The sequence below is a fragment of the Poecilia formosa genome, unplaced genomic scaffold (genome assembly GCF_000485575.1).
Source record: "Poecilia formosa unplaced genomic scaffold, Poecilia_formosa-5.1.2 Scaffold322, whole genome shotgun sequence".
Lineage (NCBI taxonomy): Eukaryota > Metazoa > Chordata > Actinopteri > Cyprinodontiformes > Poeciliidae > Poecilia > Poecilia formosa.
Window position 1 is genome coordinate 209,772 of NW_006800261.1, and position 25,705 is coordinate 235,476.

Below are 25,705 nucleotides of genomic sequence, written 5' to 3' on the forward strand. Positions count from 1 at the left end.
AGACAGAGAGAGAGAGAGAGCGAGAGAGAGAGAAGCAGAGAGAGAGGCAGAGAGAGAGAGAGAGAAAGAGAGAGAGAGAGAGAGAGAGAGAGAGAGAAGCAGAGAGAGAGGCAGAGAGAGAGAGAGAGAAAGAGAGAGAGAGAGAGAGAGAAAGAGAGCGAGAAAGAGAGAGCGAGAGAGATGAATAGACCGAGAGAGAGCAATAGAGATGGACAGACAGACATGGATAGTGAGATAGCGACAGTAGCAGAGTCAGGCGTACCCCTCTGCAGCAGCGGCTCCAGGAAGTCCTGCAGCCCGTTGGGAAGGTGCCGCACCACGTCGCAGGAGTAGCCGTCCTCCGGCAGCAGGAAGGGCAGCTGCAGGTCCGGGTCCTCCTCCAGCTGCACCTCTCGGCCGTCGCTCCTCGCCAGCTCGTCCGCCGTGTTCTCCGCTACCGCCACCACGTGGTCGATCAGGTCCTGGACACAAAGCACAGAATGGACTGCCAGAACCGGTTCCGGCCGGAGGTGGAGGCGGCGCCGGCAGGCGGCTGGCTTACGGGCGGGATGTAGGGCTCGTCCTGGGCGCAGCGGTAGTTGGTCATGAGGGCGTGGAGCTGCAGCGAGTTCAGCTTGAAGCAGGTGTTGTGGATGTTCTGGACGTCCTGCGTGGAGTATTTGTCCATGGTCAGCAGGGTGGTGGCCTGCAGGGACAAAAAAGGCAAAACGCATCACAATCTCTTCTTTAACTTTTTTTTTTTTCAAACTCTTTAAAATCATTCACATGAATTCAGACTTTTCCAACTGACAGAAACCTGATAAACTTCCTCTTCTCTCCTCCCTGCATGCGTCTCTAGCTGCACCATTAAACCTCTCCTGGACTTTTATTGATGCTAATCAACATTTGCTACGTATATAACCATGAAAACTCTTGAACTAACAGGTATTTGTTTATGATTTTTTAAGACGGATAGAGTTTACCTGGACGATGCGGCTGAGGTGGCAGTCGGCAGCCAGCTCCAGGCCCTGCTTCTCGGCCCAGGACTCGATGTGGCTCAGCTGCTGCCGCAGGATGGCGCCCCAGTAGTGGCAGCACAGTCCCGAGTCGGCGTCCGTCACCAGCTTGTTGAACAGCCACATGTTGATGAAGTGGAAGAGCTGCGAGAAGAGCTGGATGGTGAGGGCGGCGTTGACCCGGCAGCGGCGCAGTAGCGACATGGCGCCCGTCAGCGTCTGCAGGACGTCCTCTGAGACAAAAACACGAGACCCGGATGAAACTCTGCAAACGTCCAGAACCACTGAGAGCTCAGAGTACGAGACGTTAAATCGGAAATCTATCAGTCCAATTATGTTTTTGTTGGGGAGAAATGTACGGAGTCACATTCCTGCCAAGAATCGTATTAACCAAGAGCGGATAGATCTGATCTTTGGCATTTCCATTTATTAGAGGGGTCACGAACGCAGCATGGCGCTCTGTCCACTCATCTGTTCGCTCTCGCTAACAAATATGAGCTCGCTCTTTTATTAGTGGCAGTAATGGTCAGCAGGGGGTGGTAACTTCTGATTGGCCAGATTTTCAGCTTAAACCCAATGACAGAAAACCTAGAAGAGCAGGAGAAGAAGAACAAGAGAAAAAAACAGAAGACAGAGAAGGAAGAGGGCAAAGATGATGATGAAGAGAACAGCAAAGATGAAGACGAAGAAGAAACAGAAGACAAGTCAGACGACTAAAAAGAAAGAAGCAAAGAAAAAAAATAAGTAGAAGAGGATGAAAAAGAGGAGGACGAAGAAGACCGAAGATGAAGAACGGAGGATGGAGAAGAATAAGGAGTTAAGGAAAAGGAAAGCAAAAATTAAACTTTCCTTTTCCTTACCTTCTTCTTCATCATCCTCCTCATCCTCGTCTATGCTAGTGCTAACCCGACCCGTTTAGCTGAATTATCTCGGTTCTGAATGACATCTGAATGCAGCCTTTTGATGCAAAGCGATGAACGGTGCAAAAAGAGGGAACCAATGGCTGCATCTGCTGTGGTATTTTAAAAAGTTACTTTTTAAATTTGTCCTTAAACTTACCGATCTTGGGTCTCTGTGGATTATGTTCCTCTGGGTCGTCCAGGAAGGCTGGCATGTAGTTGTTCAGATCCGCCTGCAGGCAGTGGACCAGGTACCTGACGGAACAACACAGATAATCAACGACACGCTTGGAATATCAGACATGTTGTCAGTAGTTCATAGAACAAAAGAACAATGTTCATTTTACTCCTAGACCTATAAAAAGTAAAATCTGATCATTTTAAGTGGTCTCCTAATTTTTTCTTCTAATATTCTCTTTCTGCTCCTTTTCTTTGATGATTTATTTTAGCTACATGTACGAGTCACATTAATGAAACGAAGAGTAAAGTAAAATGCGAACGGACTTGAAGGCCATCTGGACGAGGTGGGCCAGGATGTCCTGGGCGTCCAGCGTGACGCGGCTCAGGTCCCGGTCCTGCTTGATGAAGTTCAGCAGCTCGGAGGCGTTGGCCATCCAGAAAGCCAGCGCTCCCGCGATGTTCTTTTGTTTCTGGAAACGCACCGATCACGACCACAAACACAGACAGAAAGAAAAACACGGAGAGGAAGCCGTTAGCGCTGCTGCAGGCTGCAGAACAGGCCGCGGATGTTAGCGGTAAGAAACAGAGGGAGGTTTGTGTTTGAGTGGCAGCCAGAAGGAGCAGTTGTTACTTCAGAGATAGATTCATGCCTCAAACGCCCCAAGCCTGCGTCGAGAAGAAGATGGGTCAATGCATCGGGGAATAAAACGTCTCCACTGCTTTTCCAACACAGCCTAACAGTCCAACAGGAAGGTGAGCTCTCCTTTTCCCTCCAACACACACAACTCCAGTCACAAACGTCACCAGACACAGATTGAAACCTGTTCACACTGCAAGCAATGAGCAGAACATAAACGACGGGATTCACTCAAATCCTCCAGGTTACGGCAAAAATAAAATCATACTGGAGCTTCAATCCTAACGGCAGCAGCGGAAGCAAGGTTTAAAAGTAACACTTTGATGCCATTTATTAGCGAAAAACGTGATCTTCTGTAATCGTCACTGCAAAAACACAAAATCTAAGTATATTTATCTGGTTTCTAGTGCAAATATCTTCATACACTAAAAATAAGAAAACTAATATGCAAGTAACTTTTCAGCAAGACAAGGAGCATGTTTTAAATCAATTATCCCTTAATATTGATTAAAAAGTATTGGCTATAAGTGAAATAACTGCCAGAGGAACAAGACATTTTTCACATAAGTTATAATATCTCATTCTACTGGCAGTTTCTTTTAAAGATTTAACTTAAAACAAGCTCATATATTTTGCTGAAAAGTTGTTTGCAAATTAATTTTGATTTATTTCAAGCGATTTAAGATATTAGCACTACAAACTATACCTGAAATACTTGGTAAGTTTTTGAGATTTTGCAGTGTTTTTAAATATATTTAGTAAAAAATAAATTAAAAAAAGGGAAAAACTAAGATATGAAGAGGACAAACTGAAATAATCTGTTCATTTATGACTGTCCCAGTCATCTCTTTGTTTTTGATCATTTTGTTCTTTACTGTTTATTTAAACCTACAATTTCTTGCAAAACCATTGATACCGTTGAATTATTACATTATTTTAATTGTCCAAGCAAGAATTTTGACTTTGGTCCCACTTTTCTATTGGTGTGCAGACATTTGAAGGGACAGTTTTGTCTAAAATCAACTTCAGTTTAGCTTTATATCATGTTATGATGCGATTCCCTCACAAGAAACTAACTTACAACTAACTTTTAAGCAAGATTTTTGTGTTACGTTAATAATTACGTAATTTGATGAAAAAGTGCGGGTTTCACTGCAGATTATATCACTTATAACATGGGAGAAATGTCTTGATACAAGTTAAATAACTACAATTTTTCATCAATATTAAGGAATTATTGACTTAAAACAAACTGCCATCTTTGCTTGCAAGTTAAAACAAGTGTACCAAGATATTTGCACGAGAAATTAAATCAAAAATACTTTTGGTTCCACTCCAAGTACATTTGCCGTGTTTCTCTAGAACAGCAACAAATTTAATTTCAAAACAGCCTGAAAACAAACTTGGTTGCTTGCAGAGTGAACTAAAAAACAAAAAGAAAAGGATTTATGATTCATGTTTGAGGAGCTGATTGGACCTGCACACGTCTATCCCCGCCTCGGAAACAAACCACACAAAGTAAAATAAACCTTCATTCAGGACGGCCAGAGAATGAAAGGTTGCATCCAAAACAAAACCAGGTTTGAAACACAGATGAACATGTTCAGTGAGTTTCCAAACAGACAAACAAAGCAGATGAGGTGGAGGAGGTCAGAGGTCGCGACTCATCTCTCGTCCACAATGCTGTGGAGAAGCAAGACGTCACACGACCAGAGAGCAGAGTTACAGATGGAGCAGCAGTGACAGAGAGTGGTTTGCTTTGGGTTTTCTGGGTTTATTTGGCTGTTTTAGTACCAGGCAGGATCCAGGAAGCTAAATGAGATTAGTCAGGTTGTTGTTGCTGTTGTTGCTTAGTTTTCCAGCTGTGGACAGGACGTGTGGTTATGGCTTTGGTTTTTTGTTTGTTTTTGGTTTTTTGACATTTCTGTTAGGATGGAAAAGAAAAAAATAAAAGGAGCAGCAGCAACAATGATGGGCTGGTTTTAAGAAAACAAAGCACAGAGAGACATGAGAAGAGTGAAGGAAGCAGAAGATTCACGAGGTTGAGCGATGTGATTTTATTCTCAGTAAATGTTTGAAAACTTTCCCCTCTTCTGTGATTCGATCTGTTGGCTTTGCTTCAGCTCCTCTCTAATTGGACTACTGGAAGGAAAAATAAGGCTTCCCAGCACTGGGGAAGAGCACACACCTCCAAATTGTGCATATGCTGTTTTTCGGACTGCAGTTTATATAAGAAATTTACCCTTCACATCATCAGTGGGAAGCCCTGGTATCGTATTTAGCAGTGGTAATGCGCCAATAGCGGAGCTAATTTTTCGTTTAGCATTTTTTGCTAACGTAGCATCCCCTAAATTCATTGTTCCAGCTAATTATAGAGCTCTAATTTACTTGGCTGATGAATAAACTTAGACATCTGTGTTTAAGTTTTGATTATAGACTTAAAAATTCTTCAGGTAGCTAGACGTTTATTCCATGCTCTTATTTTGAAAGGGGGCAAAGACTGTTTACGCAGGAGTTCTGTTTCCTCTTCATTTCCCCCAATAGCTTTATTTCAAACAGATAAAACAAAATAAAATAAAAACAAACACAGAGAATGTTTGTTTCCTCAGAATTATCAAACGTGTAAATTATGTCAGAATTAAATTGGGACTTGAGGGTAGTAGTTTTTTAAGGGCAGATATAATTTGATTTGAGGTTAGCGCTTTAGCATTAGCTTCCGCTAAATACCGTGTTGGCATAGTGTGTTAAGCTAATGTTTATGGTTAGCGCTTTAAAGCTAGCATGAATGGTTTCTATAGTTTGCTTCCTGTTATGGATAAAGACTAATAAAATTATCCCAACTAATCTTTTTTACCAACTTGTTGCATATTAGTACAGCATACAACACACTGACTGAATCGATCTTTTTGGTCTTCTCCAAACCATCCACCAACTTCATATCCTATTTCACCACATCCAATCAAACGTTAAAAAAAAAACCTTAAAATTGAATAATGATTGATTTTTCTCAACATCGCCCAACCCAAACAGAGAGAAATGGCAGTGTAGAGAGGAGAAAGTCTTTGGCAGCCATATCATGGTGTGCTGTTGTGATGTCCTACCTGATCCCCTTCAGCAATCTCCTGGACAGAAGGAAGTGGAAGAGGAGGAGGAGGAGGAAGAGGAGGACACGTTTACAGGACAGAGAAAACACGTCAACAGCTACAGTATGGACACAGCATGTCAACACAGAGACACTCTGGCTCACACATGGTTTACACAACGTAACCCAGAATGACTTCATGAACATCGGACTGATGGACGTGACAGGAAAACGTAGAAACCGTCGAGATTTTACACATGATGGAACTACGATTTAAAACGGGAAGAACTCGGACACTTATTCAGGACATTTAGCTTTTATATGAGCTTTAAGTCATTCATAACTGAAGGATACATAATAACTCATATACAGAAACTGATCTTCTTTGGAGTTTTTCTCCCGGTTTTTCATTAAAGATATTTAATCCACATGTTCAATCACTTTCACAATGTGGGGTTTCAAGCTGAACTGTCCAACGATATTTTTTTTGTTTTTTCCCACAAAAAGCTCTGGTTCCAAGTCTTTAGCTGAATTAATTTTCTACCTGAACATTTTGGAGCATTTAGTGGTTCTTCTACTCAGCACAATGCCAAACATTGATGAAATTATCAGGAAAATGATAAAACATGCATCCTAGGTGCACAAAGGAGCCTTATCGAAGGTCCTTCCTCACAGAAGATGCCACGAGTTTTTTGGGGAGCAGCCTCCCAAAAAACTCAGTAAGTCTGTCCATCACTGCTGCTATTTACACAGTAATGTTCTAATTACTCTGCTGACGTTTTACTATATCTGAATATGCAATTTTTAATAACTTATGTAGCAAAGCTGACCTTGCTGTACTTCTTCTGTTTACCATAAGGCGGAACAATAAATTTCTATTCTAAAATATCTATTAAAAATATATTTAAAACTTCAACAGATACAGGGAATGTCAACAACAAAAAGCCAAATAAGAACTGGAATAAAAACCCAAAGTGAATCTTTTTCTTGCTACCATTTGCTTCAGCATGGCCAATTGCAGTTGTATTTATAAACACAGCTGGCTATAATATTTTATTTCCCCACCTTTTGCCAGGAAATATTGCTCAGAACTGAACTAGGAAAAGAATCTCAATATGCTTTACTGCCCCACAGTGGGGAGATTCAGGCGTAACAGCAGGAATCTCAACAGCAGCAAGGTGACCGGATATAAGTGCATGTAGATTCAAGATAAAAGTATTAAAATATGTTTTAAAAAAATTAAGAGTCATATATGGTACTGTAAAGGCTATAAAATCAGTTAAAAATGTACAAAATGTGTATTAAAAACAGAATTTACAATATGTGACGTTAAAAACCTGTCACATATTGACAAATATCAGCATATTTTCTGCTGATATTTGCAGAAAATATGCAAATATCAGCAGAAATGTTATTTAAAATGAAGAAAACTGTTAAAACAACAACACAAAGTTTTGGGTGACAATCTGATTCATATTGAAGCAAAAAAAAAAAAAAAAACAGGGTTTAAATTTAACATTTTAAAGCCAAATTGTTGATAATTAAATCTCTAACACTTTACAATCCCTTAAAATACTTTTGAGAAATTTCTGACTGGGTTTGTTGCAGCTTTTCAAGTGCTCAACTTTGCAGAAATGAACTAAAAACTGTTGGGCAAGTGTAGTTTAAATGTCCTAATAAACTTATTATTACATCCAAATAATAAGAAAAGTGCAGGTTCTCATCTTCTGTCCCCAGCCTCATGTTGAAATATCTTCATAAATCCCACTAAAATGAAACCTACTAGTGTCCACAGGATGTGTTTTATTCAATAAAGTCACTGCACACCAAAAAATAAAAATGAAAAACTGCCAGTGAGATCAAATAAAAAACACTAAAATCCAAACAGACGCTTCAGAGAAATTCATGCATTTCTTTGCCGTTTTCCCGTTTGCCGTTAAAAACCGATGGGAAATACACAAAACACCAAGCGTAAAGGAGGCAACAGGCGAGGAAATGCAAACACACCTTACAACTACAAAGTGTAGTTTGTAAGTAAAGTTAATGTGCAAACCCAGAATGCCCACATTTCAACAAAAAACAGCAACATGGCGGGAACCTGCCGGACTCTCAGGAGCAGAAAACGGTGAAAATGATTACAACAAACATGGAGGAGAGAGTTACTGACCTGGATGACGCCTTCCATCATGCTCACCATCTTGTTGACGATGGCGATGACTTTATGCGTCCTCTCCGACGGCGACATGTCGGGCCGGTACGTGGGCGACAGGACGTAGCGGCAGGCCATGTAGAGGACGTAGGTGGGCGACAGCTTGAAGTGGACCGTGGAGCTGTTGGTGTAGTTGATGATGGCTGACAGGAAGGTGTCCTCCGCTGGGGAGCAGGAGTCAGGTTTCACCATCAAATCAGCACGATTTACGCCTCAGGCTTAGTGGATAAACTGACATTTATTTTGGTTATTGATTAATCGTTTATTCTGGCGATTAATCGTTTTCGAATTCAAGAATACTTTATGACTCCCAAAGGGAATTTAAATGTTGTAACTCATTATTTCAGATTCTTCAGAGTCATTGTAGATGCTGATGGCAGGAAAGATCTATTTGTTTTGTTGATTAATCGTATAAGAAATCGGCAAATTCTGCAGATTTTTTGGCTGCAACTAAATTATTTTAGTAATCGATTAGTCCATCAATCATCAGAATCATAAAATTAGAAACCCTTTATTGTCATTGTGCAAGAAAGCACAATAAACAAATAGTAAAAGTAAATTTCAATAAATATAAAAATATAGTGGAAACAGAATTAATGTGATTATTGATCTAATTGATTAATCGTATAAAAAATGGGCGCATGCTGCATATTCAATCAGATCAATCTAAAGAAGGAATTGAATCGTTCATTTGCATATTTTAAAATTGAATAAAGATTTTTTTTAAATCTTTTCTTATAAGAAAACATTTTAAAGTAGATAAACATTTCACTGCCTAAAATGCAACAAGAATCCCTTTAGTGTACGATTGATTGGTCAACTTTGCAACTAAAGAAAATACTACAACACGGGAAAAGTTGCAGAATGTGCCAAATTTTTTTTATCTAATTAATGAATTAATCATCCAAATAAACGGTAGAATTGTCAATTACTAAAACAATCATTAGTTGCAGTGCTAAAAGGATCTTAAATCGTACCAAATTTTTTTTTATTACCATTTGTTTGCTGTTTGGGGTTGGAACCTCTTTTAGCCTCTACAACTGCCTAAAATCTATGTTGCATCGATTAAAATGAATTAAAGTAGAAAGATTTTGGTCTAAATAATCAGAATAGCATCATAAACTAAACTTGCTGCAGATTTGTTGGTCGTAAGTTATGAGCATCTCCTCTCCCACCACACACTAAAAGTTGAGTAAAGTTTATCCAGGAAGTTCTTTAAAATGACAAACTGTGTCTTATTGAGATTTAACTGAATAAATAAATATCTGACTTTGTGAATCACCGTGACTGGCTCCTTCCACAGGAGCCGGCCCACACCGACGGGATCTGCTCCCACTCTGCGGTTTGGGTTTAAGGCACCTCTGATGTTGGCTGAACATTCCCATGTGGGATTCTCCAGTCAACCACTTGCCACCGCTGAAATCTGCTTCTTCTTTACGTTTAAATTGCTTTGAAAAGCGATTCGAGTGAAACTGGCTGCAGCTGCTATTCAGCATCACCGTCTAAAACCATCTACAACCTGAAGATCAGAGCAGAGCGACTGGCAGGGCTTTAACGGTGCGTCACCGCCAACAGTAACACTGCCTGTCTGAGTGTATGATTTCACTCCTGGTGCATTGTGGGTATGCAGGTCTGCACCTCGGTATGAGTGGCTGAAACCCTCCTGTGCCTGCAGAAGCGGATGAGCTCACACTACGCCAAGCATGCAGTGCACACAAAAGCTTGAGGAAGGTCAACAAACACAAAGGTGAACAAAGAAAAAGCAAACAGCCGAGGGAGCTTTGAGCTACGCCGAGTGTGGGAAACACCCGGTGTCAGAAAAACCCGCTTTTAGCTCCGTTGGGACTAGAACATCAAAACACTGACTTTAAAAAAGGCAAATATAAATTAGAGCCATAAAATTTAACTATATATATGAAACCTAAAACCGTTAATCAGCCTTTCCATTGTTTTATAAAGCACAGGAAACTTTTATTGCTCTCAAATCATGTAATAATTGGTTCAGGTCACCCAGGTGACTGTTGCTGTTTGTGATCATAAAGTTCATCTACTGACAGATTATGCAGCTTCTGTCGGTGAGAAACGTCCACAGATCACATTAAATCAATAACTGCTCCTCCTACACGTTTAGCCTCTATAATTAGCTTCAGCTGCAGCTTGTTTTTCCAGGCAAATCAAGGAGAGACGGTTTGACTGCAGCTGACTGACTGTTTAGCTTCCCTTCCGTCCACCACATGCAAACAATTTGCTTAAAGGACTGGCATCAAGTCGCTACTGTGGGGTAAATAACTGAGGAACATTTTGACAGCTAAATTATTGGATGTAGCTTAGCTTAACGGTCGAGAGTAACAAACTGAATGGTTATGTGGAGAAAGGTGAGGCTTGCACATCGTCTCTAGGACTCACTATTGTGAAGTAAGTTACTCTGGAAACAATTTTTTGATTCTTCAATGAAAACACTGGAGAGAAAAAACATCTTCGCAAGAGTTGTTGGTCTAATTGATTATTTAAATATCTTAATACACCTGTAGTAGGACAAAAACCTACAAGTAAGTTTTTAGCAGGAAATGGGAGCTTGTTGAGTCAATAATTCCTCAATATTGATGAAAAATTAACTAGATCAACTGCTGGATTATTTCATTTATAACAAGACATTTTCCCCCATGTTGTAGGTGAAATAATCAGTCGGTGCTTTTCATCAATATTAAGGAATTATGGACTTAAAACAAACTCCTATAGCTTGCTAATTGATTAATAAAATAGTTTGTTGCAGCCCTACCTAATATCAATGAAATTATTACACGTATAACATTGAAAAGTGGAACTAGTTACTTTAAAGGAATTTAACTCAAAAGAAGATCTTATATCTCGACGAAAAGTTACTTCTAAGTTGGTTTTGTTTGTTCAAGTGTAGTAAGATGCTATGCACTAGAAACTAGACTAAAAGTACTTGGAAAGATTTTGTTTTGCAGTGAACGTGATATTTTCTTAGCTAACATGTTATAAATGTTTACCCTTTGGCTTCTTGTTTCTGTCTCACAGAAGTCTCTTTGGAGTGGGTAGGGAGGAGATTTGTTTATGTTTTTTGTACATTTGGGGGGTAAAAGCTTGAGATTTTGATTAAATTTCATCAAAACCTCAAATGAAAGGCTTTCTGGACTGAAATAATCCACTCTTTTCACTTACAAACTGTGGAATTAGAGGCAAAAATGCTTTCTGGTAAACAGACATTAACCCTTCAGTCAGGCCAGACTGGCATTGACTGGAAAAGGCTCAATAGTTTCCAGTTATTGATGCTCACAGTTTTCTCTGAAGTCGATGCTGGCTGGAAGAGTCAGCTCCGTCCTGTCTGCAGAAAGATCCTGGGATCTGTTGAGACAGAGGGACGGACAACACTGGAAGAAAACGCCTGGAAGACACGACGGGTTAAAGTGAGAGAAGGAGGCAAGATGGCGTCCGACCTGCTGTCCTGCTGCTCTCCTCGGATCATGGGCTTCACCATGCCTCTCTCCATCTCCAGTTTCCCTGAGCTCTGCAAACAAAGAACAACTTCAGCAGGATTTTACTTTAAGAGAACAAAAGAGACATTTTTAGAAGGTGTAAAAATGTTAAAATTAATATTTAGAACTCCATAAATCTACATTATTCTGCCTATAAATTACATATGGAGCTCAAAGTCAGACAGTTTAATTCTTACTGTAATAATAAACCTTAAACTCAACCAAATGACAGAAACGGTGCTAACTTTTAAATTAATTCAGGTTGATTTTAGGGCTGCAACTAACAATTATTCTGACGATTAATCTCATTTTGAACAAAAACGGCAGATTCTGTTTTATACAATATTGGCAAAACGTTAAAATATGCAAATTAATAATTCAATTCCTTTTTTATTGCCTTTATTATTAAATTAGTTGACAATCATTTCAATAATCAATTAATCATGAATAACCTGATTAATCATTTCAGCTCTAGTTGATATTTGTAAGTTCTGAGGAAATAAATGATAGAAATGACATTTTGAATTTTGTTCCTGAAAAGCTTTGAGGAACGTCCAGCTGGTGACAGAGGTAAAAATGTGCAATTTTAGACTAAAATTAATTTATTTTCTTGCTAATTTTGTTGACGACGAGATAAATTTCTGATTATTTTCCTTCAGTGGATGTGAAGAAGAGAGGCTGTCAATTCCTATAATTGCAATCATGTTTTCTGCTCGTTTACATTTTTCTTCCAATAATTAAATCCAGAATAAGTAAAATGTTGTCTTATACACTTCCTGCTTTATTAAAACGCAACTTTTCACCTTCCAGTAGAGATGGTTATTTCGAACATCATCATATCTGTAATTTGCATCAAATAAACAGGGACATAATTAAAGAATTGCATCCACTGTGCAGAAGTTTAACTATAATTAAGTGTCAGTGCTTCCATGGCCTAATTTTGCTGAAACGTTTAGTCAAACATCAGGAACAAACAAATGTTTGGTACCTTGCTGGTGGGCAGGGGCGCTCCACTGTGGACGTCTCCACGGAGGTCAAAGGTCGTCTCTGGTACGCTCCTGCAGACGGCACACAAACATTCAACAGAACCAGGTCAGACTTGATCCAGAGGCCATATTTACTTCTCCATCTCTTCCTGCTCAGGAAGAAGAGAGCTGCATCCACGAGGCAGGAGAGGAATAACTCCCTGATATATAAACACAGACACTTACATAATGATGTAATTAAGAATAAAACCCCATGCCACGGGTCTAGGAGAGCGACCAGCTGACCCAGTCTGTGTTTGACGTCTACTGGGAGCAACAGAAGTCGGGTTCAAACACAGCAGAATATTTCCACTCTGTTATTGACAGAAAGGCCCATCACAGCCATAGCAACACAGCAGGCGGCTCAAAGCAGGCTAAACCAATCGCAGCGTGACAACAGAAACAAACCAGGAATTAATTGGTTTATCTGCAAGGTTTCCCAACAATATAAAGCTCTAATCAGGAGTTTACACACACAGTTTGGCTTCTGGAGTAAAATAATTCGACTGACGCTTTCATCCTCATGCGAGACGAGAAACTGGAACAGAGTAAATATTCACTTTACATCAAAACTGAAATATTTGGACCAGGGTCTTTATTCTTAAACTTGACTTAAACAAGTTAAATATCACAGCCATATGTGCCTGGAGGAAAACCCAGAATTAGGGCTACAATCAACAATTATTTAACTAATTGATTTATCCATCAATTATTATGACAATTAATTGGATTTTTAAAAATGGCACAGATTTTTCTTTCAACCATCTTTTATATACAATATTAGAAATACTTTAAAAGTTACAAATAAACAAATAATTCATTTTTAAGTGAGAAAATAAACATTTTATTGCCCAAAATGCTATAACATGACATTCCTTTAGTGAAGCTGAAACAGGTGAAGCTACAATTAAGCCACTTGACTCTTGTGGCGCCGTTCATGTGTGACTTTAACACGACGTTAATGATGAACTTGCCGACGGTATTTGGATTGTTAAATGGGTGAAATCTCACATCTGGGTTTGTCCTCGTGTTCAGATCAAAACACTTCAAAATGTTGCTTTTTTTGCCACTTAATGAACCTCAAAAGGACATTATACAATAAAGAATAAAGAACTAAAACACAATCTCATGACTGCTGCAGTTGTGATACAGAAGACATGTGTTACTCGTTGGTGGAAAGCAACAGCCAAGCGTCGCTGCAGACCTCTGGGGTCTTTAAACGCTCCACTCTCTCCCTGACTGAAGCTAAACGCCACCGCTGACAGTCGGGTCTCGGTCAGAAAGCAGCAGATTAAAAGGTCCAAACACTCCTTCGCTACACGGCCGTCTGTGCAGCTGCCAGAACCCGGCGCCAAGTACCTCACATCCTAAAAAACTGCCAAATTGAGGCTGTAATCAGACTTAACATCTCAACGGGACGCTGCTTGGCCTGAAAAAGGTATCTGTGAGAGTTTGGACGGCCGCCCGGAGGACCACAGGGATCCACACCACCACTTCACACACACACGCACGCACACAGTCACAGCTGCACAGAAACTACGGCTGCTGTTAATAAAAAATATCTGACTTTTGCGTAAAACTCGACGACGATTGCAGATGATTTAGTTCTTGTCAGAGATTAAATGTGGAAAAAAAAGCTCGTTGTATTTGATTTAAACTTTATCATTTAGATGTAGATTCACCACAAAAACAAAACCCTACCAAGAATTTTTGTCTAGTTTCTGCTTCAAATATCTTGATAGTCTTGAAATAAAAAACAACAAGTAACTATTTGCCAAGAAATATGAGTTTGTTTTAATTCAGTAATTCTTTAATATTAATGGAAAAAGTTCTGGATCCATCAATATTAAGGAATTACTGACTAAAGACAAGCTCCTGTTTCTTGTTGAAAAGTGACCTATAAGTTAGTTTTGTTTTATTTTAAGTGTATTAAGATATTGGAAGTAGAAACTGTAAGAAAATTACTTGGTCAGATTTTATGTTTTTGCTGTGCTGCATCATATTCTGGTTTATTTACCTCTGTTAAGTTACCAGGTGAGCTGGAAACATCAGATTCAAAGCTCAAACTCTGAGATCCCAAAAAGAAAAAACCGACATGCAGTTTCCAAGAATCTGCCTTTTCCAACTCACAACAGCATTAAAATAATCTTAGACATGAAAGCGATATTTAAAATCCATCTACGCAGCAAATTTAGAAGGAAAACAGCCCCTGGATTCCCTCGGACCACATAATCCCAGCAGGGTGCTACGATGGGGGAGTTGGGTGAAAAATGGCGAATCTGAAATGTCCCTCGACATATTTGACCTTTTCTGTTGCATCTGAAAATGAATGTGAATATTTGGAGTCACCATCAGGTCTGTCGTCTTTTTGTTGCCAAATATCTCAAACTATGATTTGATCACCTGATCAAATCCACACTTACAAGAACAATAAGTTTCCATCAGAACTACGAGACGCCACCCAAAAGGCTTCTTTCTGAGTCTTTTCTCTCCTACCATCACAAATGTAAACACATACTGGCTGCTGCTCCATTATGTGTTTGTTTTGGCCAAACAAAATTGTCAGACCCAAGGTTAGAGAATTCGAAATTTGAACATGGCGACACCCACAAATATTTAAAAAATAAATAAATAAATAAAAAAGAAACGTAAATTGAAACTTTACTTTCTAAGGCAAACATCACTTTTTACTTGTCCAGTTTAGAGTTGGAGGCGCCACATGTAACATTAATTTTAGACTCACTTTTACATGTCTGTTCTGAAAAATAAACATGTTTCTGGAGAAGCGGCCATATTGAAACACGAAGTCATAACTGGGGTGGTGGGAGTTGCTCCCAGTTTGCTACAGCACCAAAATCCAAATTTAATTTTATTAATTTCAAGGTTTTCTATACATTTTTATCTAACGTGCCAAATGACGTTGTAAATTAAACATGAACCGAAACAAGAATCCTTTTGTAATGTTTTCATTCCACCACAAATTGAATTAAATGTCAAACTTCCTGCCGTATGCAGCGTGTGGGCAGAAGGATCTCATTCATAAAGCAGGTGGAGGAACCGGTAGAGAGGTTTGTCATTGCTGGCGTCAAACCAAACATACTTGGCAGAGGAGGACCAGGAACAAGGAAGGGTGACGCATAAAAGCAGGTTTGCATTTTTTCAAAACCATGTAGATGAAGACACAGAAATGTTTCCTTTTGATGCTGTCAACTTTATTTCATTACAAATATCCTAATATTTCAGGTAAAATAAGACAAAATGATGCAGCTGGTTCAGGAAATGGGCATGTCGTTGGAACAAAAGAAGAAAACTCCAGCCCAACAGACCTTAAAGCCCTCAGACAAAAACCAGGTTTAATTTTCTCTTACGACATGGAGAGTAATCCAACAGGTTCTAATTCCAGCTCTCCTTTCTGATTACGTTTTCCTCCACGCCTGTAAAAGCTAATGGAAATCACCTGATGGAAGGTTTGAGGCTGGAGTGTAAATATTAACTCAACACTCACACACTGGGAGGAACACATCTAAATATAAATATACAGCTAACTCTTCAGGTGAGCCACAAAAACTGAATTTAAGTTCATCCTGCAATGAAGTCCATTACTTCTGACAACTTTAGGAGGATTTTATAAACTAAAACGACAAGAGTTGAGCTGTAATTTATACTTTTTTCCTCTGGAATCGTCTAAAATAAAAAGATGAACAAAGGTTACTCACACTCTCCCTCGCTTTCTCCAACTGTTACCGGGTGATGACGCCATTAAGCAGCTATAAAGTGAATATTTCCAAGGCGACGGTCATGTTTAAGTCGCTTCTGCTGTGATCTGCGGCGCTCCGAGTTTCATTGTGAAAGTGCAGCGAGCGGGAGGCCCCACCCAGCAGCATGCTGATCAGATTAGAGGGCAGCCTGCTGCCATAACCCCAGACCTCTGCTCTTCCTCTCATTCCCTCCACACTGCAAAAACAAAATCTCACCAAGTATTTTTAGTCTCTGCTTCAAATATCTTGGTACACTTGGAATAAAACAAAACTAACTTATGAGTAACTTTTCAGCAAGATGTAGGTTGTTTCAAGTAAATATTTCCTTATCCTCAAGCCTGATTAATCGTGATTAATCTATTNAATTTAGAAGGAAAACAGCCCCTGGATTCCCTCGGACCACATAATCCCAGCAGGGTGCTACGATGGGGGAGTTGGGTGAAAAATGGCGAATCTGAAATGTCCCTCGACATATTTGACCTTTTCTGTTGCATCTGAAAATGAATGTGAATATTTGGAGTCACCATCAGGTCTGTCGTCTTTTTGTTGCCAAATATCTCAAACTATGATTTGATCACCTGATCAAATCCACACTTACAAGAACAATAAGTTTCCATCAGAACTACGAGACGCCACCCAAAAGGCTTCTTTCTGAGTCTTTTCTCTCCTACCATCACAAATGTAAACACATACTGGCTGCTGCTCCATTATGTGTTTGTTTTGGCCAAACAAAATTGTCAGACCCAAGGTTAGAGAATTCGAAATTTGAACATGGCGACACCCACAAATATTTAAAAAATAAATAAATAAATAAAAAAGAAACGTAAATTGAAACTTTACTTTCTAAGGCAAACATCACTTTTTACTTGTCCAGTTTAGAGTTGGAGGCGCCACATGTAACATTAATTTTAGACTCACTTTTACATGTCTGTTCTGAAAAGTAAACATGTTTTTGATACAGGTTACAATTGCTGATGTGAGAAGCGGCCATATTGAAACACAAAGTCATAACTGGGGGTGGTGGGAGTTGCTCCCAGTTTGCTACAGCACCAAAATCCAAATTTAATTTAATTAATTTCAAGGTTTTCTATACATTTTTATCTAACGTGCCAAATGACGTAAATTAAACATGAACCGAAACAAGATTCCTTTTGTAATGTTTTCATTCCACCACAAATTGAATTAAATGTCAAACTTCCTGCCGTATGCAGCGTGTGGGCAGAAGGATCTCATTCATAAAGCAGGTGGAGGAACCGGTAGAGAGGTTTGTCATTGCTGGCGTCAAACCAAACATACTTGGCAGAGGAGGACCAGGAACAAGGAAGGGTGACGCATAAAAGCAGGTTTGCATTTTTTCAAAACCATGTAGATGAAGACACAGAAATGTTTCCTTTTGATGCTGTCAACTTTATTTCATTACAAAAATCCTAATATTTCAGGTAAAATAAGACAAAATGATGCAGCTGGTTCAGGAAATCAGCATGTCGTTGGAACAAAAGAAGAAAACTCCAGCCCAGCAGATCTTAAAGCCCTCAGACAAAAACCAGGTTTAATTTTCTCTTTCGACATGGAGAGTAATCCAACAGGTTCTAATTCCAGCTCTCCTTTCTGATTACGTTTTCCTCCACGCCTGTAAAAGCTAATGGAAATCACCTGATGGAAGGTTTGAGGCTGGAGTGTAAATATTAACTCAACACTCACACACTGGGAGGAACACATCTAAATATAAATATACAGCTAACTCTTCAGGTGAGCCACAAAAACTGAATTTAAGTTCATCCTGCAATGAAGTCCATTACTTCTGACAACTTTAGGAGGATTTTATAAACTAAAACGACAAGAGTTGAGCTGTAATTTATACTTTTTTCCTCTGGAATCGTCTAAAATAAAAAGATGAACAAAGGTTACTCACACTCTCCCTCGCTTTCTCCAACTGTTACCGGGTGATGACGCCATTAAGCAGCTATAAAGTGAATATTTCCAAGGCGACGGTCATGTTTAAGTCGCTTCTGCTGTGATCTGCGGCGCTCCGAGTTTCATTGTGAAAGTGCAGCGAGCGGGAGGCCCCACCCAGCAGCATGCTGATCAGATTAGAGGGCAGCCTGCTGCCATAACCCCAGACCTCTGCTCTTCCTCTCATTCCCTCCACACTGCAAAAACAAAATCTCACCAAGTATTTTTAGTCTCTGCTTCAGATATCTTAGTACACTTGGAATAAAACAAAACTAACTTATGAGTAACTTTTCAGCAAGATGCAGGTTGTTTCAAGTAAATATTTCCTTATCCTCAAGCCTGATTAATCGTGATTAATCGTAACTAATCTATTATTGAAATAATCATCAGCTAATTTAGTAACTAATTATTAACTAGAGAATTAAAACTGAAATCAACGACATATTCAGGGCAGGAATTAAGTCAAAACCGTACAGAAAATATATACACTTATGTCTGTCAATATGTTTTCACCAAAACTCCTCAAGTTTCAGTTCTTATCTATTAAAGCAATACTACATTTACAGAATAACATTTAATTTTTTTATTTAAAAAAGGGGTTGAACTATTTGTTTATTTGCATCCTTTAATGTGTTTCCATTTTTTTTTATAATAATAATCTGTAAAATGTCCACTAAGAATCAGAATCTGTAACTTTATGCTTGATTCATAAATAAGATCTGATCTTTCCTGTAGTCAGTGAACGCACCATGACCAGATGCCAACTGTATGCTAACAACAATCCCAGTCATTCCTGAGGGAAAGTTAAATGGCATCAGTGGGTTTTTATTTCAAAATAAATTCATAGGAAGCACAAAAAGTGCTAAAGTTATTTAAAAATGAAACTTTATTTTGTTTCACTTAAAAAACACAAAGGTAATTTTGTAGTGAATTATTTTCTGGTCAAATGAAAAAACCTGTAGAATGTGAGAAATTTTTATCCAACTAATCGATTAACAATTTGAGTAATCGATAGATTAATCGATTATTAAAATAATCATTAGTTGTAGCTCTACTTAATGTTGATGAAAAAGTATCAATTGCACTGGCCGATGATTATACGTATAACATGGAAAAGTAAAATAATTAACTTTTTAAGGGACTATTTCTTGCTGAAAAGTTGCTTTAAGTTAGTTTTGTCTTATTTATAGTGTAGAAAGATGTTTACACTAGAAACTAAACCAAAAGTACTTGGTAAGATTTAATGTTTTTGCTGTGCACGCCCTGCTTCCTCCCCTCTTCTTCATCTCCTAACCTCGTGTTCGCCTCTCGCTCACCCGGATTTGTGTCGGCTCCTCATGGCGGCGTTCGGGTCCCTCTTCCCTCCTTGGTCGAACATGGGATCCACGAACTTGAAGACGTGGGCAGAACCAAACTGCAGCGTGGATCCGGATCGCAGCACCGTGGTCTCCGTGATGCGCTGGCCGTCCACGAAGGTGTCGGCGTCGTGGCCGTGCGGCGTCACCGTCACCATGCCTTCGCTGTGCATCAGGTTGCAGTGGTGGGGCAGGATCCCCGGGCCGAGCAGCTGCAGAAACGCACCGAGAACAGAAGCAGAAGAAGAAACGTGCTGCAGCTCTGAAGTCGATTTAATCTGATGCACCAGATGGTTTGCTAAACAGAAACACCTGGAACCAAACAAGCTGCTGTTCTGTTTCAAATACATCAGCCTTTCATTAAAGACAAATATCATTTCTGCTCTTATTCAGTTTTTAAAACCAATAATAAATGATTTCCAGCTACAAACTGCAACAAGAAAAAACCAAAAAGCATGTTTCTCTGCAGGTTTTTTTTTTTTGTTAAATACCAACAGAAAGACATTTTGCAGACACAAAATGTAACACAGAATCTCAACTTTTTAGTTCACATTGTAAAAATAAAATCTTACCAAACATTTTCTCTCATTTCCAGTGCAAATATCACAATGCAACTGAAATAAAATAAAACTAAAATTTCAAGTAACTTTTCAGCAAGATATCAGATCTATAAGACAAAAATTCTTGAATATTGATTAAAAAGTACAACTTCCACTGACAGATTATTTATAACAAGATATTTTTCTCATATTATAGGTGAAATAATCTGTTAGTGGAACTAATGCTTCATCAATATTCAAATATCGACTAATTAAAACAAGTTCCTCTATCTTTCTGAAAAGTTACTTCTAAGTTAGTTTTGTCTCATTTCAAGTGACCTGAGATATTTGCACAAAAACTAGACCCACAATACTTGGTAAGATTGTTTTTTTACAGTGTTTACATTGTAGAATCATTTTTATTAGCTTTCCTTTATAGTCACCAGAATAAACTAAATATTCATATATTGATATATTCAAAATCACACAATACGTTTCGCATGCCAAAGAAAATGAAACTAATTGTGGGCAACAAAAACCAGGCAAAAAAAGAGAATAAAAATACTTAAAAACCTCAATGAAACAAACTGCTGCGGTTCAAAAAATGTTTTTCAAACAAGAATCTTGTTTTAATATTAAAAGAAATCGTCCTTTTAAAAATGTTAAACGCTCGACACCAAAATGTTTGGTATCGAAGTCTGAATTTTTTCTCCTGTGTCAATAAATCCACTGGTGTAACCGTAATTTATTGACATGGAATGTATGGAATGCCATAGAGTAGGGGATATGCCATTCCCCTACTCTGCACTAATACAATTTGAGTCTTTTTAAACATTTTTAACTGAATAAGAGTGAAGGGTGCCGATTGTCGTCAAAACAACCAAATAAACTACAAATTATACTAATAATCATTCCTGTTTACACGAAATGCTGGGGGCGTTAAAAGGTCAAAGTTCAGCAGGTCTGGGTTACGTGCGCTCACCTGGATGGCGCCGTCCTCGGTGCAGTCCGAGCCGACCTCGGTGATGCTGTGCTGGAGCCGGTACAGCTTCGGTTTGTCTCTGGAGTCGGAGCCGTCTGGAAGCACAGAAGCTCTCAGGATTAGCGCCGATCGAACCGCAGCTGCTCGCTCAGCAAACCGCATTCAACCCAGCATTTCAAGAATAAATCAAAATCCAAAGTGATGTGAACAGATGTAAATGTGGAGAAGTTACTGATAATTAGTAAGCAAAGTTTAGTAAAAGCAAAGCAGAGAAGGAAAAAGGTCAACATAACCTTAACCGATATTCTATTTTTCTGTCTCTATGATTGTGATAAATTATCTCAAACAAATAAAACTCCGACTTATACAACACTAAAAAGCTACAGTATTACTGCAACAAACTATTTAATTCAAAGACATTTAAAAAATCCTAAATATTTATCGGTTGCAGCTAATAATAGCTTTAGTAACCGATTAATCGATTATTCTGACGATTAATTGGATTAAAAAAAATTCACATTCTACAAATTTCTGATTTAACCATGTAAGTCGTTTTTATACAAAATTAGAAATACATTTAAGATGCAAATAAATAATTAAATTCCTTTACATTAAATAAGGAGATAAACATTTTATTGCCAAAAACGCAGAAACAAAGCATCTTTTCAGTAATTCTGAACCAGGTGGAGGTAAAGTTTCCACTTGAGTTTTGGCTAAAATATTTCAACAGACAAAAGTGATTTTATCTTAAATGTGAAATGAATATTTTTTATGCAGTTTTGGTCTAATTACTGCTCTAAATATGTTATGTTTTAATATTTTTTAGCAAATGCCCTTTTTTGAGTCCAGTTAACGATTATTTGAATAATCAATTAATTACGACTGATCCAATTAATCATTTCAGCCTTAGATTAAAAAAACCTACAACGTCTCATATATACTATTTTTACTCCTGACTCGTTGTTTATGAATATCTGATTTAATCACTATGAAAAAGGAAACATTTTTTTAAGGAAATGTGTTTGCGCTCAGAGCAGAACAACCCCGGCAGCCGGGGCAAACAGGAAGTACGGTGCCGATTTTACCTTCTTGGTGCCGATAGGCGTAGTAGGCATAGTGATTCCCTCGGCCTACAGCAGGCAGGCAGGCAGGCAGGCGGGTAAGAGGCAGAAGGACACGTGCACAGGCCACACACACCCATAATTACACACACACACACCCAGGCAACCAAAACATGCCATGAGAAAGTGGGAAAGAAAACAGACACATAGCAGAAGGTGAAAATGCAGCAAGGAGGAGAAATTATGCAGCAACAACTGATTAACCCCAGAAAGCATTCAAAGCGCAAAGTCAGTCCATACTGAAAATTAAACAGACGCCAATTCCTTACAGCTACAAACACCTTTTTCTTATAACTTGATCAATTTTACTAGATCCACAGGTTAAATAAAAAAATTAAAAAAAGATAATAAGTGCTGATTCTAGATCGTAAGTGGAAATCGCTTGTGGCAAAACTTTACTTTGTAAAGTTTTGAGTTGGAAGGTCAAAACTTTACAAAGTAAAAGATTGGAAATTAGCCGTAAAATTCTAACTAGCGAGTTTCTGTCAAATTTACTCCAAAAAACTAGGGATGCAGGATATATCAGCACCAAATCATCAGTATTGGGTGATGTTAATAATTTTTTTAACATATCGGTATTGGCCCGATAAATAAAACTGGGCCAACATTAACCAATCGATATTTGTTTCCATTTTGTTGCCATCTGTTTTAGCCAAATGTGTCAACACAGTAGAGAATATATCGACTACGACAGCAATATTAATATCTGATATTGGCCCAAATTTTCATACCGATACGTCCCTACAAAAACATCAGTACAAGTTCAATTTGAAACCAACTTCTTCCCACATTATGTCGAACGTTGGGTTTTAGCAGCCGATATGAAAAATTGGGCCGATATCAATATCCGATATGCTGTTATAGCAGATTACCAATATTTACCGATGTCATATTCACCACTGGTTCGACACCTCGGGGAAAAAAAAGACCAGAAAAAGAAGGCAACAAGATAAAAAACAAATATTGGTTGTTAATATTGGCCTGGTTTTATTTATTGGATAGTTATGTTTAAAAAAAAAAAGACAAATATCGGCCGATACCGATGTTTTTGCTGCATCCCTAGTTTTTAGAGATGAATAAACTAATCTGGACTGTATTACTTTATAACAATATAAAACCCTTCTTATTACATTTTCTTTATTTTTCAGCCAACATGGCTGTCAGCTATAAATGCACAGAAATAAAAGTAACCTTCACACACTCACACAGCCAGGCCTGGCAGCAATAAATCAGTCGCCAAACCAGCTTGTAATCCCACTTCACCCACTACCAGAGACCAGTAAAACCCTGCAGTCAGTATAAAGTAGATGTGTTAGTTTTCTCCTGAATCAGGGCGTCGGGTTACCCAGAAACTCACCACCCAGAACCAGGTGGGTGGAAGTTTCTGGGTCACCTTTGGATCAGGGAAGTTAATGATGTGGGATGATGAGGGTTACCAGAAGCAAAGAGAGAGGAGGGGGATCAGTAGCAAGAGACAAGCTGTTAGGGCAGACAGTAATCAGGGAAGGGCCACCAAAAATGACCAGAAAGCATCTTTTAATAATTTCATCAGGCTTAACACTAATCCAGGATTTTATGACAAAACTTACCTTTCACATTCCTACAAATAAATCTCAATATATTCGGTTTATCCTTCTACTTTAGTCTATATAATTTCAAGTAATTTGTCTTCCTTGCAGGCAAATACAGCTAAATGACTCATTTCAAACTGAACCTACAGGAAACGTAGCACTGCCACCTGCTGTCCGGATTCGGTCATAACAGGATGAGAATCTCCCCCTGAAGCTACTGGTCATTTTCCTGCTGCTACAGTGGCAGATAATATAAAATAATAAAATAATACATGTTGTGGTCGTACCTGGACTCAGCTCCACCAGGTAAGGCAGTTTCTCCGGCGGCATGGAGCCATCTTTCCCCCTGAGCCCCTTGTCGTCCTTCCTGCCCTTCCTGGCCTGGTAATCCGGAGGCCTCTTCTTCAGCTGGAACACCATCGCTCCTGATGCCGTAAAGAAACACAACTTTTACAAAAAACTCGGCAGAGTAAAATAAAATATAATAAAGTTGCAAAGCTGCAATTCAGAGCAAACACAAACAAGGACTTAACATCTGAAAATTTATCTTAGGAAAACAAATTTGGGGTACCGCAAGGCTCCATCCTAGGACTCCTCTTAAATAATATCTATATTCTCCCATCAGCTCAGGTTGGAACAGACAATAACATTTCACTTTGAAGCACTTTGAACTGCCTTGTTGCTGAAATTGATTTACAAAAACTTGAGTCAGTTGTGTTGCTGTGGAGCAATTTCTTCTTTGTTTTTTTCAATTCAGTCACACTAAAGAGTCTTCAAGCATAATCCACCTGCTAAAAGTCACTCCACACAGCAAAAACACAAAATCTTACCAAGTATTTTCAGACTGGTTTCTAGTGCAAATACTTTAGTTCACTTGAAATAAGACAAGACTAACTTGCAGTCAATAATTCCTCAATATTCATGAGAAAGTACTTGCTGAAAGTACTTATTTTATTTCACTTGAGATTTAAGGAATTATTGACTTGCAACAAGCTCTTATATTTTATTGAAAAGTTACTTCTAAGCTTTTGCCTTATTTCAAGTTTGCCAAGATATTTGCACCAGAAATTAGACTGAGAATTTGTGTTTTTGCAGGCTGATTGTCTCAGTTCAGATTTAAGTCCAAACTTTGACTAGGCCACTAAATAAGGGTGCACTGATTACAAGCCAGACCTGGCGAGCCTCAGAACCTTTATCCTGCTTCTTGTTCTACATGTCTGGCACTAAGACGCCCCGGGTGTGGCTAGTTAACCAATCCAAATAAATAAATAAATGTTTATGACAGTTAATTCATCATTTTACAATAGAACCAATTAGACTTTGACATTGGCGGTTTGGTTTGGACACCTTTGTCCCGTTAATAAATACAATTATCTTTTGAAAGCTTGTTTTTCTATTCACCCACCTTGTTTGCGTTTGGATTAAAATTTGTTTGTTTCAAGTGTTTGTTTAAAGCTTCTAAATCAAGTTCTGACAGGATAAAATGACATAGAAGATGATTTGGCAAAATTACTCATTTGCATCTGCAAAGCAAAAATATGCATTCAGAGAAAAAAAAAAGCTGTAATGACAGCTCTGGAGCAGAAGGGGGCAGCAGCAATCAAAAGACAGCAGGAAGTGGATCCGGTTGGTTGGTTACCTCTGTCTGCAGGCCAGTCCCTGAGGATCTGCAGAGGGCAGTCCAGATCATCCAGGATCACCTCTTTACCAGTCTTCTCCTCCTGCTGCAAACATCCAGACAAATAAAAGTTAAAACGGGTTGAACCAGTTCCAAGACACTTTTAATATGTTTACGAAGATTTTAATGACACTAAAAATATGTTTGAGTTTAAATGTAAAGCTTTTAATTGATTAAATTAATGCTGAATAGGAATACAAATTGATTTTAAGGTGTTTAGA

At 38.6% G+C, this 25,705-nt stretch overlaps 1 protein-coding gene across 1 annotated transcript in view; it reads right to left on the minus strand.

Moving 5' to 3' along the window:
* The window catches only part of afdna (afadin, adherens junction formation factor a), a 109,203-nt gene that overhangs the window by 40,953 nt on the left and 42,545 nt on the right, over nt 1–25,705 (minus strand). The window contains exons 6-20 of the mRNA XM_016661302.1: nt 25,446–25,530; nt 24,094–24,231; nt 22,200–22,244; nt 21,115–21,209; nt 19,555–19,805; nt 12,491–12,560; nt 11,464–11,534; nt 11,304–11,371; nt 7,961–8,166; nt 5,813–5,833; nt 2,399–2,544; nt 2,055–2,149; nt 963–1,228; nt 542–685; nt 263–461 (exon numbers count right to left, since the gene is read on the minus strand). Of these exons, the coding sequence (XP_016516788.1) occupies nt 263–461; nt 542–685; nt 963–1,228; nt 2,055–2,149; nt 2,399–2,544; nt 5,813–5,833; nt 7,961–8,166; nt 11,304–11,371; nt 11,464–11,534; nt 12,491–12,560; nt 19,555–19,805; nt 21,115–21,209; nt 22,200–22,244; nt 24,094–24,231; nt 25,446–25,530 (1,900 nt within the window). The remainder of the gene's footprint in view (nt 1–262; nt 462–541; nt 686–962; nt 1,229–2,054; nt 2,150–2,398; nt 2,545–5,812; nt 5,834–7,960; nt 8,167–11,303; nt 11,372–11,463; nt 11,535–12,490; nt 12,561–19,554; nt 19,806–21,114; nt 21,210–22,199; nt 22,245–24,093; nt 24,232–25,445; nt 25,531–25,705) is intronic.